At 35.0% G+C, this 16,957-nt stretch overlaps 1 protein-coding gene across 6 annotated transcripts; it reads right to left on the bottom strand.

Annotated features, from left to right (window-relative positions):
• Window positions 1–2,828: 2,828 nt before the first annotated feature.
• LOC104214499 (probable serine/threonine-protein kinase SIS8) lies at window positions 2,829–13,950 on the bottom strand. 6 transcript variants are annotated; one of them, XM_009764171.2, is made up of 15 exons: window positions 13,837–13,950; window positions 12,596–13,331; window positions 10,541–10,978; window positions 9,594–9,694; window positions 7,622–8,610; window positions 7,294–7,512; window positions 7,157–7,197; window positions 6,435–6,503; window positions 4,845–4,945; window positions 4,574–4,652; window positions 4,381–4,479; window positions 4,219–4,287; window positions 3,730–3,779; window positions 3,428–3,604; window positions 2,829–3,214 (listed from the first exon to the last, which is right to left on the bottom strand). In XM_009764171.2, the coding sequence occupies exons 2-15, from the start codon at window positions 13,085–13,087 to the stop codon at window positions 3,055–3,057; spliced, it is 3,084 nt and encodes a 1,027-aa protein (XP_009762473.1). In that variant the 5' UTR covers window positions 13,088–13,331; window positions 13,837–13,950; the 3' UTR covers window positions 2,829–3,054. The 6 variants fall into 6 exon arrangements, with proteins under 6 accessions (XP_009762473.1, XP_009762476.1, XP_009762474.1 ...); XM_009764174.2 differs by lacking the exon at window positions 13,837–13,950 and having other exon boundaries at window positions 12,596–13,104; window positions 13,210–13,803; XM_009764172.2 differs by lacking the exon at window positions 13,837–13,950 and adding an exon at window positions 13,455–13,803.
• Between the last annotated feature and the right edge of the window lie 3,007 nt (window positions 13,951–16,957).

Raw genomic sequence — 16,957 nt, 5'->3', positions numbered from 1 at the left:
CAAAATTATATTCATGTCCAAACACAACTCTAAGAGCCCGTTTGGACATGAAATTTTTTCCCCTGTTTTCCAAAAAAAACATTTTTTCGAAATCAGCATTTGTTGATAAAATTTCTAATTTTCACTTGAAGATGCATTTTGGAAATTTTTGAAAATTTGAAAAATGCATTTTGAAATTTTTTGAAAATTTGAAAAATGCATTTTGAAATTTTTTGAAAATCTGAAAAACTTCAAAAAGTTGTTTTTCAAAATTTTCACTCACAAAACTTCAAAAACAACCAAAATTATATTCATGTCCAAACACAACTCTAAATTTCAAATACCATTTTCACTTGAAAACAATTTTCACCATGTTTTGGAATTTTACAATTCTTATGTCCAAACACCCGCTAAATTTCAAATACCATTTTTACTTTGAAATTTTTTTTCACCTTTTTGGAAATTTTACAATTCTTATGTCCAAACGCCCACTTTAATGTCGTACTTCTGTCCTTAAGAAAGTATAACATGCATATTACCCCCATTGTTTATTGGGAAACTTACACAAATATCCCAAATAAGTTTCAACTTACCAACCTCTAGCCATTAGTCATAGACTTACCAAAACTAGTCAAACACATATAAAAATTGAAAAACCAAATAAATAAGGTTCCTTCTCTCAAAGAATCATATGCAAAAATCACCTTCCATATATTTTAAGCGTGATTAGCAACATTAGATGCAAGACAGAAAGGAAATTTCATGGATGAGGTAGCAAATAAGGTGATAAAATACAAAAAAAAAAATATATACAATATTCCAAAAATCTAAACAAAAAAGTAATTTTTTCTAGTGGGTATAGTTGAAATTCATTGAAAACATATAGATAAATCAATATACAAAATTGAGATTTTTACCTAGCTATACTATAATAGAAACCTATTTACTACCTTTATTTAGGTTCCTTATTAATTATTTTATATACCTAAAATTTACTAGTTTTATACAAAACCATAAAAAAGAGGAAATGCAATATACCTTAAATATAGCATATCAGTTACACATAATCCTCCTACATTTAAGATTCTCTTCTTTTTCCAAAGGATTACAAAAACACATCTTCTCTCTTTCTTTAATAATTATCCAAATTTGTACTTACCGACCGTAAGAATTCTCCCTTACCCACTGATACCCAAAATCTTTCTAACCCAAAAATCTCGCTTACTCACTCCTCTTACAAAGTTATTCTTTCTTCTTCCAAAGCTTTTGATATTCGATTTCTCTCTTTCAATCATCCAAAATTTCTTTCTTATTTATACAATATAGAAAATGTTCAAAATTTTGCTCTACAATCAAGTTGTGGGTAAGTTGTGGATACAATACTAATATAATTATAATATTATTATATTAAATTTTTAGTGTAGAGTTGTGATTGAAACTTGAGGAAGATGAAAATCATAATTGTATCACAATTTTTCAGAAATGTATCGCGATTGTATTATAATTGTATATGTTTCATAATTGTTGCAGGAATTGTATTACAAATGTATGATAATTGTATATTCACTGTATAGAGTAGTTGTGAATTCGTGACGAATTTCACAATTTGTATCACAAATATGATAATTGTATATTAATTTATTAGTATCGTATCAGGTATTATTTTGGATATTAATGTACCAGATATAAGTTAGATACAATTGTGATACAAGTATGATACATTTATGTTTTAGGCATTGATGTATATGATACAATTCAACTACAATTATGATATAGTTATCATACAATTTCTGAATATTTTTTAATAATATAAAGCTGTAGGCAATGGTGAAGAGAGAAGATGGAGATTCTGGACGTAGATTAAGGGATTTTGATTTTTAAAAAAAGGAGAAAGAAGATGAGAAGGAGAAAAAAAAAAAGGAAAGGACGTAATTGAATCCCTTAATTGAATTAAGAAGCAATGTATACAAGTTGTAAGAAAAACCTAGATACTTATTAAAAATTGCAAAACATAGAAAATATAGGTAAATAAGTTTCTAATATAGTATAGCTAGGTAAAAATCCCTACTAAATTTGAGGAAGATTGGGGGTGATTTGGACTGGTTTTGTATCAAAATTCGTAATTAAATCGAGTTCAAAAAATTCTTCTGCGACACATGTATCAAACATGTATCACGCATGTATCTCACACATATATATATATATATATATGGATATACATGTGATACACAATTGATACAAATATGATACATATGTGATACACAAATGATACACAATGTGATACACATATCATTTTTTTTCATATTCAGTTTTTAATTCGAATTTTCAATCAAACCACCTTAAAACTTCACCAAATCGTCCCAAAACTGAGATTCAAGCTCCTTAAAGATATACCGAATCTATTCTAATAGCACCCACTCAAAAGAAAGCAAAAATTTGATATTTTTTTTGCTACAAATAGCTAATTGGCTAATATTAGTAATATTTGGCTAATATTAGTAATATTTTAGGAATTGGTCAATTTTTGTAATGAGCTACTTATAAATGGACATAGCTAATAGTTTCCCTTGTTTATTACTTCTATGCCCCAATTCGTGAGAATCAAATTTCTTAATTTTGCTCGTGAATCCGGCTATTGAATCTTTAAAAAAATTTAAAATAAAATTTATATATTTAAAACTATGTAAAAGGTATTATAAGTCACAGTAATTAACAATGCAAATATTTAAAAAGTATATGACAAAATCATGGGACTCTCGAAATCCGAACACCGCCATATGACTTGGGCAGAGGGAGTGCATTCTTTGCGTTTGGGTTAGTTAACGCTTATTGAAGAGAAGAGTTTGAGCTTCTTTTAAGCAACATATTCCTTTTTAATTACAAAGTGAATATACAAGGGCAGATAGACAATTTTCAGGACTGGGGAACACTGCCAAAAATACTAAAAAGATGAAACAAAAGAATCACCACTGGCTCAATATTATGTGTTTGTCAGGATCTTTTGATGCCTTCCTTTAGTTTCTTGTGCACAAATTTACAATTGTCTAACAAGAGATACTCCCCTTTCCTCCTTCACTAACTCTGATCTGCAGGTGGATCTTCTACGATTCGTGATGGCTGACCCTTTACCGGACCTCTGCCAGCCGGTGGTCTTGGTGCCTGTGAACTTATAGGCTTTTGTAGTGGTTTCAAAGCAGCCATAATCTCAGCAAATGAAGGCCGTAACCTCGGATCTCTGCACGTAGAAAAGCACATCGTTTAATCATCTATGTTTATACTGAACTAGTCGCGGTCAGCTATATGAATCGTCTGTATCCTTTATGTTGTATTCAGAAAAGTATCAACTAAAAATTTACAACCACCAGGATGCCTGACCAGAATTCATCAAAAGCTAATGAAAGAATATACAAGCTGGTCGCCACAGGACAGAAACTTTATAGATACTCACGTTTGCCAGCATTTCCTGATAATGTCTGCAACAGCCGGATCCATGTCCTCTGGTATGTCAAGACGTCGGTGCTGAAATCCCACAGCACCAACAACTTGCATCGGGTTCATTCCTCCCCATGGTTGCTGCAAAGTACATAGCTCCCATAGTATGACGCCAAAGCTATATACATCACATCTGCAGCGCCCAGTTTAATAGTCCAACATCAGCATCATATACCAGGAAGAAACACACAGAATTTATTTTCAAAAATGTCCCCCAATATTTCCTGGAATTTTTCTAAACCATTTGTTTAGACATACTTTTCATTGGAAGGTTCATTTCTCAGCACTTCTGGGGCCATCCACTCTGCCTGAGAAACAAAATGACTCGAAGAATTATGAGATCTGATGTGGAAAACCACTACATATATAGAAGAGCATAGAAACCAATCAAATGTTTCACATTTCAAAAGTACATAAAAACACTTACTTTCCGAACCATGGACATAGCAACAACATTTTTTCAGGAGAAACATGGCAATAAAAACATCTTCAAAGGCCAGAGAGTATAAGGACCAACAGCGTTGACCTTATCTTCTAAAGGGCTGATATAAAATGATGTGCAATTTTTAGCCAGCACACAGGACAGAAGCATTACAATTTACATCGAGAAAGGCTCTCCAAAGAAATACCCAGGCACGGTGTGAAACAAAAAACACAATATATATAAGAGAAATATAAATCATCGGGAAAAAATTAAGTTATATTGTCAAGACCAGCAGCTTTAGAATGCAACAAGGAGCTGCTTACCGTCCCAGCAGTCGACCTGGATGAAAGAAATGTGCTGTGCTTCATTCTTGACAGTCCAAAATCACATACCTAGAGTCAGAAAAAATCAAAACGCATCACATGGATTCTTAGTGAAAAGCAAGCAGCAACATTGCCTAGTTTTAAGAGTTAAAGGAATTCCACCTTCACAACCCAGTTCTTATCTACTAAGAGATTCGGAGACTTCAAATCTCGATGAACTATCATGGGTGTGCAGTTGTGTAGATAGTTCATCCCTCGAGCCTGTTAGTTCAGTAAATCACACAGATCAGAAAGTCACAAACTAATATAGATGGCTTAACATGTGGAGAACTTAAAAATGAAAAGTGGAGCATACAGCATCAAGAGCCATCCTCAACCTTCTGCGCTCATCTAACTGATTGTTGGGTCGATGGATTAATCTGTATAAACTACCTCTGCAGACCAAATAAAATATTTTGAATTCAAGTTATCATTACCACAGTCCAAATTCCAGCTGACTGATGGTTCTATTTCAGGTTTCCAGGTTAACATACAAACCACCGCTTCACATAAACTGACGACCAAAACCACCATAAAAGTGAGGTATATTTCAATTATCTCTAAATTTACCGTAGTAGTTAACATACCTATGAAGAAACTCAGTAACAATTGAAAGATGTGGAGAACGAGTGACAGCTCCCATGAATAAAACAACGTTAGGATGCCTGAGCCTTTTCATGATCCGTACCTTGCAAGCCACAAGATGAATTTAGAGAATACAATCAAATTGTAATCCAGAAGTTAAGGTAAGCAACACATCAGAAGATGAAGCACTGTGATGCTATCATCACAGCTAGGGGAAACTGGATTGGTTTAGTTTCAGAATTCAGAAACTGATTAAAATGGATTGAAGCACACAATACCTTCGGCTACACCCTTCAGAAAGAAAATCTCGTGAAAACTTTCATCGGCTTTGTTAATAATGCAGCAGAACTATAAATTAAAAAAACTATTTTTTTTTGAAGTTAAATAAATAATTATACCACCTTGCTATATGATACAAAAATATAATTCCTTGCCGAGTTCTCTCTTATCCAGAAGACAGTTTAAAGTTTAAACCCGAATTAGCTCAAGAACAAAAATGTTGACCAACTTTAACAATAATACGGCAAAACTGTTAATGATGACCGCACATCATGCTATGTATATATATTTGATAATTCATGACCACGACTTATAGCAAGAAAAGCCCATAGGAGATTATAAACGTGATCAGGAAAAGCAGAACTACAAACCAACAGGTCTATTGATATGCCTTGATTTCACTAAATACCTATGTATCATCAGGCATGAGTTAGGAAAAAAGTGACAAAAAGTTTTTCGTTTTCTGGTAACTTGAAATTTTGATGAAGCCAACCAAAACAGAAATGAATACTAAATATCATGTTGTGTATTGCTATATATTTGTTCCAAGTAATGTTGGAATACAATTCGGATACAGTATCTGTGGTACGTATTTGTCCCTTGAACTTTTCTGCTTAACAGATAGAAGAATCCTCTGGTCAGATAGGAGTATGCTAAAAGCAACAAAACTGTTTCAGTAAGTTAAGATTATGCTAAAATTGTACCTGAGGAATTCACATTATGTGGAAATTAATGAAAAGGATTAATTAGGGCATAAAGGGAATACAAGTGTGATTTTAAACGCAACAGGAGGAGTTCGGATTCCAGCGGTGATGCAATGCATGAAGACTGCATTTTCTTCCATTTTATGCAATACTAGACTAGATTTAAAATCTTAAACTTACTACTGTGTTTGATAGTGTAGTTTCTTTTAATAATCCAAGTTAGTTATAAGAAAAGGCAAGAGTACGAACTCAGATTCGAGATCTCTGGTATATATAGCTGAGCAACAAGACACTGGGGCATCGACTAGAAAATTGATAAGAATTAAAAAAGAACTATTGATCATACGATTTCATACTTCTTTCTACATTTTCCTTTGAATATGTGAATGCTTCTCTCAATATGTGCATTTGACTGAAAACTAGAGCATCTGTCACAGGCTTGCAGCTATAGTTCTAATTGTGCATTTGACTGAAAATTATTCCCTCCACGATTTTGCCATCAGCTTTTAAAACTTATTCAAGAGTAAGATCTCTGGGGGAATGATGATAGTTTCAAGCGTTGTAATATTAAGAACACTGATAGTGGCCTATGTTAGACAAGGGTAATACCTCACTTCTAAATTCTTCGAGGGAGTCACCGGTTATATCTTGATCCAGGAACTTCTTCACAGCAACTTCCTGAAAATAAGAAGGCTTAATCTTTTTGTATTACTTCAAGTTGAAGAAAATAAGGAACACTTAAGTGCAGTCTATTTGTTTTCATTTATAGTTGATGACTGTAATGAATGAATGAATAACAGAAGCTATTGTATAAGATTACGTGTATGCTACAAATGCATTGATCCAGAACCAGACAGGTCCAGCAAATAACTCAGCAGTCGAAAAAGCAGAGACATCGTCATATAAAATAAAATAAAAAGGACAGCCCGGTGCATTAAGCTCCGCTATGATCGGGGTCCGGGGAAGGGCCCATCATATCAAATTTGAAATACAGAAATTTAAGCTGATTTCCAATTCAAAAAAAAAAAAATATCCAATTCAAAAAGCTGATTCTCCAGTGTAAACAGTGTCTAGAACGTAATGGAAATTTGATCCACAAGAGAGTCGCCAAAAGATCAAGGAATCTTCTCATTATTAAGTTCTTGAATATTTGACCCACAATTTGGATCTGTTAGCTTTAAATTGCAATCAATCTAGTTATTCAGCTAGATAAAAAAGAAAGCTCTGCCTTTTTATGCGTGAAGGAAACAAATACCACCTAAAATTTCTTTTGAACCAACCCCAAAATAAATTAAATGAAACCCCAATTGGCACAAGGATAATGAACTTACAGTTCCATGCCACTCTCCACGATAGACCTCTCCATAGGATCCTAGAACATAGAGATTATGAGAAGTGTCAGATAACAGAGTTTAAATCACCTACACCACAGAAGCTTCAAGTTTGGTAAACACAATGCAGGTCATACCAAGCCCGATACGATCGCCCAAGGCGATATCGTCCCATGGAATCTCACAATCTGCCACATCATCAAGTGTCACATCTGATTTAGCACTATCATTACCGCTTGACCTATCTGATATTCTTTCACCCTCCGAATTTGCTCCTAGCGCCTCATGCTCTTGATCACCACTTCGCTGGTGCTCATAAATGGCAGTATCAGCATCTCCATCAACTCTTCCACAGTCTACATGATTAAGGAAGACAGCAGGATTAACTGGTTAATGGCACATCTCTCCAAAATTTCATTTTGTTACCAAAATGGAACAAACAATTTGTTGACAAGTTGTATATACCTCCTAGTGCCTCATATTGCCTACTGACAGCTGCAGTTGTTGCTACCACTGCTGCAGCTGTGGCAGTGGCAGCAGCTGCTACAGGGAGGTCTGTATGAGAGTTAGTCTTGGCTGCAGCTACTACCATCGAAGAAGCAACAACAGCTGCTGCTGCAGCGGCGGCAGCAGCAACAGGCATTTGTTTCATAGGTTTCAACGGAGCAACTTCACTCTGTCTGGAGACTTGCTGTTCCCCAACTTCTCTCACATCTGGCTGAGGTTCGAATGATCCACGTGCATTGCCCTTAGAGTATGAACCGTGATAAGGCAGAGGAGGTAAGAAGCGGGCACGATTCGCATCAGATTGACCCCTGAATTGGAACTCACCTCTTTCCTTACTTTCTATTTCCTCTAGTCTGGATTTTCCCTCTACATGAGATACATCTAATTGCTCCGGATACATTTCAGCGAACAGGTTTGGTGGTGCAATAACTCCACTTTCAAGTAAAACAGTGTGAAGTTTTTGAGCTAGCTGTGGATTTTCTTTTGCGGCGTCAATCATGTATTGCGAAGCATCCTTTACTTTCATTCTGCGTACAGCTGGAGAGCTAACACCTTCTGTCCACGAAGGAGATCTTGCATGTGTAAAAGGAGATCTTGCATGCCCAGCTCTTGAAGAAGTTTCTTGCCCCTGCTCCTTCGTAAAATCATGGAAAGTATTATAACATCCTTTCTCTGCTTTTATCTGCTGTTCCAAATTACTAGAGGAGGGAGGTTCATTTCCTGCAGTAGTGCATTCTGCAAACCTGGATCTCTTGTCTGCCATTCCATAATCTGAATGATCTTCCAATGATGAAGCAACACCACTACTAGAGGAACCCGGATGAGAATCAACATCTCTAGAGGACGGACTAATGGAGAGAATGGATTCTTCATAGTCTCCATGAATTCCACATGTATCAGATGGAATAAGTGTGCCGGGGTCAGCCATCAAATCAACAATATACTCCCTGCAAATGTATCATCTACTTTGTAAATAGAAAGAGACAACTTCAGAAGAAATTATACTATCAAAAAATTATCTCAAACAAAGTATTCAACGAATCTCTGCAGTACATAAACAACAGCACCAATTTAAGATCATAACATGCTGATTATGAAGGAAATTGGAGAAACAAATTCACATTCCAAATTAATTACTATAGGTTTTTGAAACGTTTTATCAACTAACCAAACAAACTTTTCAAGAATTCTATCTTGAATTTTGAACATTATGCTTCCTATTGCTGTCAAAGGTGTGCTTAAGCCCTAAAGTGAGACGCAGGGGCAAGCTCTGCACATTACCTGGCTTGGGTGGTGCTCCAGTGAAAGTGCTATGTTGTGCACCTTAAACCAGCCAAACAACTGCTTTTTAAAAGTTTAGGGTAATATATGAGCCTCAGAGGCCTGGAAAGAACAGCAAATGAAGCTTGCGAAACGATATAGTAATTTTAAGGAAACTTTATAAATGAGTACCTTAGGAATTAGGAAGAGGAACTTTAAAATTCAGTACAAGAGAATTAATTACTAGTTAGAAACTTAAAAACGTATCTTGCATCTGATCAAAAGCTTAAGAAGGCTTTTACTTCATACAGTTCACTTCATTCCACTTCTTTTTCAACTTCCCTGATAATAATAGTGGTGTTTGTGTTTATAGTTTTTCTTTTCAATTATGTAAAAGTTTTTTCTTCATTCTATGCCTTTTCTTCATTAAAGCACGCGCCTTAAGTTGCTCCTACCTTGGCAGTTTGCTACTACATTTTGTGTTATAAGGCTGATGCTTGCTCTGACTAACTCATAAGATGTATTCATGCAATGCATACCAACCAAGGAAGAATATCCAAGAAAAGTGAAAATTCTGACCAAGTCCCAATATGTTTACTACTGACGAAACATAAACAAAAAGATCGCAACTATAGCATCAACGAAAGAAGATAAGGTGAATAGCAGCAACCTTCCATCAATCTTCACATAGTTCATTGCAACATCATCTGAACCCGTATACTGCTTTCCTTTTACTAATCGGCAAGGGATCCCCACACTATCAGCCAAAACCTATACAATTTTCAGAAGTCAAAAGAATGTTATAGGTTATAGTCAAATCGTAGAAAGTGAAAGGGTAAGGTTGACCAGTAGCAAGCGGAAGAGAAAATATCCAAAATAAAAATAATAATGATGATGACGATCATGTACGATGATAATGATGATGATGATGATGATGTAAAACAGTCAAAAGTACTCTATCTGCAATGCAATAGGACTCTTTGTTGTTCATGGCTCAAACTTTAATTATTATAATTAAAGTACATATAAAAGAAGTGGGCAGAGGGGAAGGGGATATCTAGCAGATTCCGTTTGACAAATAAAAGCACCCTTGAGATGCTAATGCGCCAAACATAAACAAAACCTGTGGACGAATGTCATCGTACAGACACAACTAATCTCTACAAAAAGGATGAAACAGAACAAGGAGATACAAAGGCAGAAGCAATGGATATAGAATACTGACAAGTAGTTGGAAGGATCGAGAACTTGGGGACAAATACTGGAGTTAACTCAGATTAGAAGTGAACTCAGATCAAATGATGTATCCGAGGCCCTCTGCTGACATTCTGCCTAAATGAGTTTATCTTTCTACATTAAGATTGTACACTCTCCATCCACACAACCAATCATTTTTCGCAATGAGTAGATATCTTCTTCACTAACCCAAAGAAGGCCATCGTCATACATTCACAGTCTTAGCCAACTATAAAAGTTAATTAGGCTTTGGAAGTGAGATAAGGGTATTCAGATATCTCATGCATTTTCATTGTCAACAAGCAAGAGACCAAAAAAATCCATCACAATCTAATAAAAATCAAATAAGCTGTAGGTTTTAGAGTCCAAAATGCTTAGTACCTTGAATAAAAGTGCACGATGACGAGCCAATCCAATGGTCAAAGAACCAAGAGGCAAAACCATACTCCCTAGAGTTGCCTTTAGATTAAAACTAAGACTTCTCCATGCAAGCAACATGCTGTCCGGATCCGCAACTGGGCCCCCCATGTGGTCAGAAACTAGCACAGCAAGCTTCTGCATCAAACTGCTGTCTGAAAAATCTATAAGTTTTGACCTCAGCCCAACAGCAATCTCTAGAGCTCTCTGTTCAAGTTTCAACAACTTGGAATCTGCAGCTTTACTGACAAGGATGGCTTCCCAACTGATATGATCTGATACTTCTGTTCTTTGCAGATCAATGAGGGATGGCATTTTTGAAGAATTGGACTCCATCAGGACGCCATACAGATCATAAAATCCATCCAGGATCTTGTCATCATAACTTAGAGCATTGTAATTCTGTGAAGCATTGATAAATCTATAATATGAGATATGTCATGTGTTAGAGAGGAATAGGACTAGAAAGGGAAATTTTTGCACAAATAGAAACTAATTTGATGAAACAACAGAGCACTTATACACCACAAAATAAGCCTCTCTACATTTCAGACAATCTAGCTGTCTATAATACCACTTTCTGGTTGTTAAAGACAAAAAAAACTACTGGTACCACTTTAATACCATACAAAGAATATGGGGGAAAAAACAGGAAATATGTGCAGAGCAATGACTATGATATCTCCACAGCACAATATAGATTCAAACTATAGACTTTTGCATGTGGGAGATCCTATTTGCACAATGAAGGTGCTTGTAATGTATTGAGAATCATCTGTCATATGAGCTAGCAGGAAACGCTACACTGAGATGGCGCCTAACATGTGACAAGGTGGGTTTTGAGTGTGACCAGAGTAAAGATTACCCTCCCAATACTACCAAAGTAAAAAATGTAAATTTCTTGCGAACGCGAACCTTCCCAGATGGCATGTCAACGTTGCAAAAGAAAGTTTGTGCTCTTCATGTGTAGTCTTTGGCAGTGTTACCTCTAAACCATATTTCTAAGATTATTCCTTTTCTAATTTTTTTGAGTAATTTTAAGTCCAATAATGTCAGTAGTGTTTGTACTTGGCATCTCTCTCTCCTCACTTATATCCATCAAGTATTTATACTCATTGATCACATAATTCCTCAGTCAAGCTAAACTCGCCTTTTTCCGGCTACTTTCACTACAGCATTTTGAATTCTCATATTTCCAGTAACTTATATGTGTTACTAATAGGTTCTCATCCAAAACACAACTCAGGACCTCATGATATGAGTATTTGTGTTGGTTTCCTTCCATGAGAAGACAATACACCTCCTAATTGCTGCAAATCGAACTTTTCTTTTAAGTTCTTCCAATTTCTTTTTCTTTTTTTGTGACATCAGTGGTGTCCGAACCAGATTTCGCACACCTCGACTATTCCACTGGGTACTAGGTACCTCCCACTAGCATAGGTAGGTACCGAGTAACTCTGCCCATGAAGTATTAGGCAAATGAGAAGAAATCACCTGGTGGTTTTTGTCTCTATGGGAATTTGAACCCTGTCATGTAAAATTCTTGCTCCAGTCAGCTTGAGGCCATCCCCAGCCGAGAGCCTAAGTGCTTTTTTTCAGCATTAGGATTAACGAATCTAATAACCAACACCTTGAGGAATGACAAATACGATCAGCAGCAAGACAACTACCATTACCATTACACAAACAATGCTGGAATTCTAAAGGCTGAATTTCATAAACAACCAAAAAGTAGATGCCTTTTCAGCAGTATTTCGACCAAAATCCACAGAAAAGATATACAAACTTCAAAGGCATACTCCATTTATCACATCAAAGTAAAATCAATATATGCTCAGTCAGATCATAAGGGATTGAATGGCATAGCCATTTCCTTTCTTCTTCTTTTTTTGGTGAAATGAAATCGATATACGATATATTTACCTAAAAGATTGCTAAGTTATGCCTTAAAAGTGCATAAAGCAAAGTAAACTAAGAGTTGGAATATGAATGGAACCAAATAGATAGCGATGAACATACCCAATACCGATATGCTACAACTTCTGCTGGAGCATTCTCTGGGGCAGAAGAGCCCAAACTGATCTGCTTAACAGCCTCAATCTGCACCGCCTCGGGGTCTTCCTTCGCACTCAACTCCAGAGCCAACTGAATTTGATACTCTTCCTCTACACCGGGGTCCCTCGAGTTGCTAGACTCCGAATCACGCTGTACAGCATCTAAAGCAGCATCCAATTCACCAATAGTCACAGAGTCAGAATGTTCCATTCTGTTCCCTCTACTCACATTTGAGGAAGACGGAGGACTAGGACTTTTCCGATTTGTAACTGAATTTAACCATCCTGAAATTGCTGAAAAAGTTTTATTATCAGACCCCTGAGAGTTTCTAGAGTTTGAATTCCCATCAGGAGATGAAACATCACTCAGTCTCTTGCTCTTTGAGGATGATGTTGACCCTTCTGAATCCTCTGATTGATTGGACCCAATATGCAGTTTCTTGAGGAAATTTTTCATGTTGAATTCACTATTCACTAAACCACAATACTTAGTAATACTAAAGAAACAAAAAAGCTGGCCATAAACCTCTCCATTGTCGCACTCCAATCATGAATCAATCTCAATTACAAATCACTTACCTTAAAAACAGTAATAACAAGAACTGCAGAGTTCAAGTCAGCATCCAAAAACTTGACCAAAATCAAATCCAAGAACCGAACTTTGCTTCACTTCTGAATAGACCCCAGTTGTCACTTCTCTCCTAAGCAGCAAAAGGACACAAATCTTGAAAACAATTTAAGAATTTACCCTAAAGAATACTCATAGTATATTCTGTACACACAAAACCAATCTACAATCTTGAGAAAGGTTGCTCCTTTATTACCTTAACAACAAGAGCAAAAGCAAACCAATAAAGGGGTAGCAAAATGCAACAAAGATAGTAGAAAATAGTGCTAAAATGGACATAGAGAAGAAAGACTAATTGTATAGTCGAAATAAATGTATAATTAAAGTGAAAAGGGGTTCAGTGGTCAGATTGGGAAAGGTGTTAAGGGGCAAAGACCAACTAGTGGGGAGTATGACCTCAATAATCAGAGCTGACCCACTTGGTTTATTCTGAGGTTAAGGTACCACCACTGGCAACACCAACTTATTATATTCCCATGTCCAAGAAAACAAAGAAAAAAATTGTACTACAAGTATAAATAAAAAATAGAGTACTAATAATATAGTACTAAAGTATTTTGCTGGGGAAGAAAACCTACTTGCCTGCTTTGGATCTCTCTTTCTTACACACACACGCACTAAAGAATGGCTATTGGCTGTTTTTGCTCCCAACACAGTACTAGGAGTTGGCAACTATGAGAGAGGCAATAAGTCGTATTGGAGTTGGCAACTATGAGAGACGCAATAACTAAGCTCGAACTCGAAACCTCTAAATAAGGGAGGTGCAGTCTTATTCACCGTACCTCATACTTTGGTGGTATAAACTTGCTTAACTACAAAGAGTATAATATTGGAAAAGAGTATTACTCTCTTCGTCTACTCTTACTTGTCAAATATTCTAAAAATAAATTTTTATATTTACTTATCGCTTTTTGAGTATAAAGAGAAAAATAATTTATTTTCCCTATTTTGCCATTAACATTAATTACTCATTTCAAATCATTTTTCAAATCCATTAAAGACTATACACCAATTAATATGGGTATTATGGTAAATTATACACTTTATTTATTACTTCCTTCCGTCCACAATAAGTGACCAATTTACCTTTTTATTTTGATCCAAAATAAGTATCCATTTATATAATCAAGAAAAAATTCAATTTGTTTTTCCAAAATTATCCTTATGTACGTATTCTTAAAAAGTTTTTTACTCCTCACATTAACTATACTGCAACATTTAATTAAGGGTAGTTTAGTCAAACTAACAATTTTTGTCTAGAATTTAGTATTTTCTTAATGGGTGTGTCCAATAACCCTAGAAAGTACAAGCAGAGGGAATATTCAGAATATTCCCTTCAGAGATTCCAAAACAAAATTGATCGTTGCTACAGTTCCTCGCTATTAGGCCTCGACCCTGATGAGCCACTCAACGGCTCGTTCTGCTTAACACCGACCTCGACATCAATGAACTCTTCAACAACTCATCTTGGTCGTACTCAGTCGAGCTGCCCATGGCAAATTACGATCTTCGCGACGAACATCTTCTCGTATTGAATTTCCTTAGTCGGAATTTGGCCCATATAGTATGACCCTCGTATGGCAACCTAGTTGAACATTCTTTCTTTCCCTAATTGGTTGTGTAAAGGGGAAATTTCTTTTGGTAATAGGATTGTTCAATTTAATCCAAGGAGTATGTAAATATGCAAATTTATTATTTCATAGATTATAGAGACAATGATAAAAAAAGGATGTTCTCATATAGTTAGCAAAGTAAGGAAGAAGATTCACAATAATCAGAAGAGCGCAGGGCAAAGCTGAGTGAAAACCTAGATAAAGAACACTGAAGTTTTTTTTTAAGGGATATACTCGCATCAGGTTAAAAAAAATTATTGTAATTTTTTCAAAATAACCCTGACGATCCCAAGCTCCTCAAACTGTCTCTTATTAATAGTAGGAATCTCAATAGGTAGTTAATAGTGTATTAACAATTGTATTCAATCATAATTGATTTTCACAAAATTTTATAGTAAGAGGTCAAGTGCAAGTTCTGTTACGTACTATCTCCGATCCATTTTAGTTGTCCCTTAAAAAACTATTAAGTATTAATAAGATGTACTTTTTAACTACTATGCCCTTGTTTATTTTTCTCGTTTAGATTTTCTATGTTAAGTGATTAATCTTATTCTTTATTTTCAAAGACAAAATGGAAAACAATAATTAACTATATCTTAATTTTCTAAAATGAAATGTATTTTGGATCAATTATTTTTAGTAACCGCGATAAGTAAAAAGAACTGGTGAGTATAACTCAAAATTCTTCTTTTTGAGGATGTCTTATTGAGACATTATAAAGACATAGTTTCTCATTCCAAATTTATCCCTGGTGTGAATTGACACAACTTGATATAAAGAAATTTTAGTCACAAAAAGACAACAATGATAAATATGATAAATCAATATAAGGTGGAATTGAAGGAAAGATAGTCCCCCCACCACACCCCTCTCCTACTTTTATCATTCATTATAAACATTTTAAGCCACTAACTTTCTCTCTGTTTTAAATTTTTATTTTTAAAAAAAGTGAAACACTCGAAAATGGCAAATAAAATTATCTAAAAATGACTTCATCACACCCACCAACCGAAATGGAAAATACAATAAAAGAATCTCTTCTATGTTCTCATGCCAGACTTTTCTTTTTCTCATTATTTCTTGAAAGGATAAAAATGATAAGTAGAAACTTAGGAAGAGAATATGAAAGTGACATTCAGCTTAATTTGCATATGAAGTTCTATTTATGTCTTTATTAAGATGAGCTGTAGTGAAAGTACTCTGTGTGGTTGTAAATGCCCAAAAGGAACAAAAAAAAACCTTCCTGTAAATATAAATAAAATTGATAGTTTTTTTTCTTTTTACTATCAAAAGTCACGGTGAGATGAATATAATCTCTCAACTCAATCTTTAACCAAATATATTATATTCGAGATGGGAATGGAAAAAATCCTAATAAGGAGCAGTTCCTCTTTAATGTGTCGTATCTGCGATGTGAATTGAATTTGTCTGGCCCCAAAGCGAGTATCAGAGATCGAGTGAGAAATAAAACAAGATACTCCTTCCGCCCCAATTTATGTAATATAGTTTGAATTTTGAGAGTAGAACTTCTTAATTTTGACCATAAATCCGGACAGAAAATCTTAAATTATTTTTAAAAAAATAAAATTTATATATTTAAAAACTACGAAGAAAGTGCTACTCCATTAATTACAATAATTAACAATTTAAAAATATTTAAAAGTTATATAAAAAATTACAAAAAAAAAAAAAATTTGACTCTCGAAATTGGAACGATGGGACAGTATGTTTTTGACATGTGATTGTGTGCAATTTTCAAAGGTTTCTACTTGTAGTTCACTTGCTATGCCTACTTTCAGTAGACTTTCCCTAAAAAGCTTTATAGGGCTGAATAAGCTTGTGATGCCTTCCTTTTTTATCCAAACTTAGGATAGGAGAAAAAAGTGCCTCATCTGGATAACTATCAGTATTATACTCCCTTTCCTTCTACACTCCTACTTGGATGAGAACCTTTGCTCCCATATTGACATGGGAATATTGTTTGTTCCATAATTATGCCTTGTGTTATTAACAAGAAGAATTCTGAATTCATATCTTATTAATTTCATTTCAATAAGAGTATTTTGTACAAATTAAGCATGGGTGA

The sequence above is a fragment of the Nicotiana sylvestris genome, chromosome 6, assembly GCF_000393655.2.
Source record: "Nicotiana sylvestris chromosome 6, ASM39365v2, whole genome shotgun sequence".
NCBI classification, from domain to species: domain Eukaryota; kingdom Viridiplantae; phylum Streptophyta; class Magnoliopsida; order Solanales; family Solanaceae; genus Nicotiana; species Nicotiana sylvestris.
The sequence above is the reverse complement of the archived record's forward strand: the minus strand, read 5'-3'. Positions and strand labels throughout refer to the sequence as shown.

Excerpts from the sequence above, each read along its gene's own strand:
- LOC104214499 (XM_009764171.2), bottom strand. The coding sequence starts at position 13,087 with ATGAAAAATTTCCTCAAGAAACTGCATATTGGGTCCAATCAATCAGAG. Across the intron at positions 4,946-6,434 it reads TCGAAGAATTTAGAAGTGAG|GTACGGATCATGAAAAGGCT; the intron begins GTATTACCCTTG and ends GTGGCTTGCAAG. Across the intron at positions 4,288-4,380 it reads ATAAGAACTGGGTTGTGAAG|GTATGTGATTTTGGACTGTC; the intron begins GTGGAATTCCTT and ends TTCTGACTCTAG.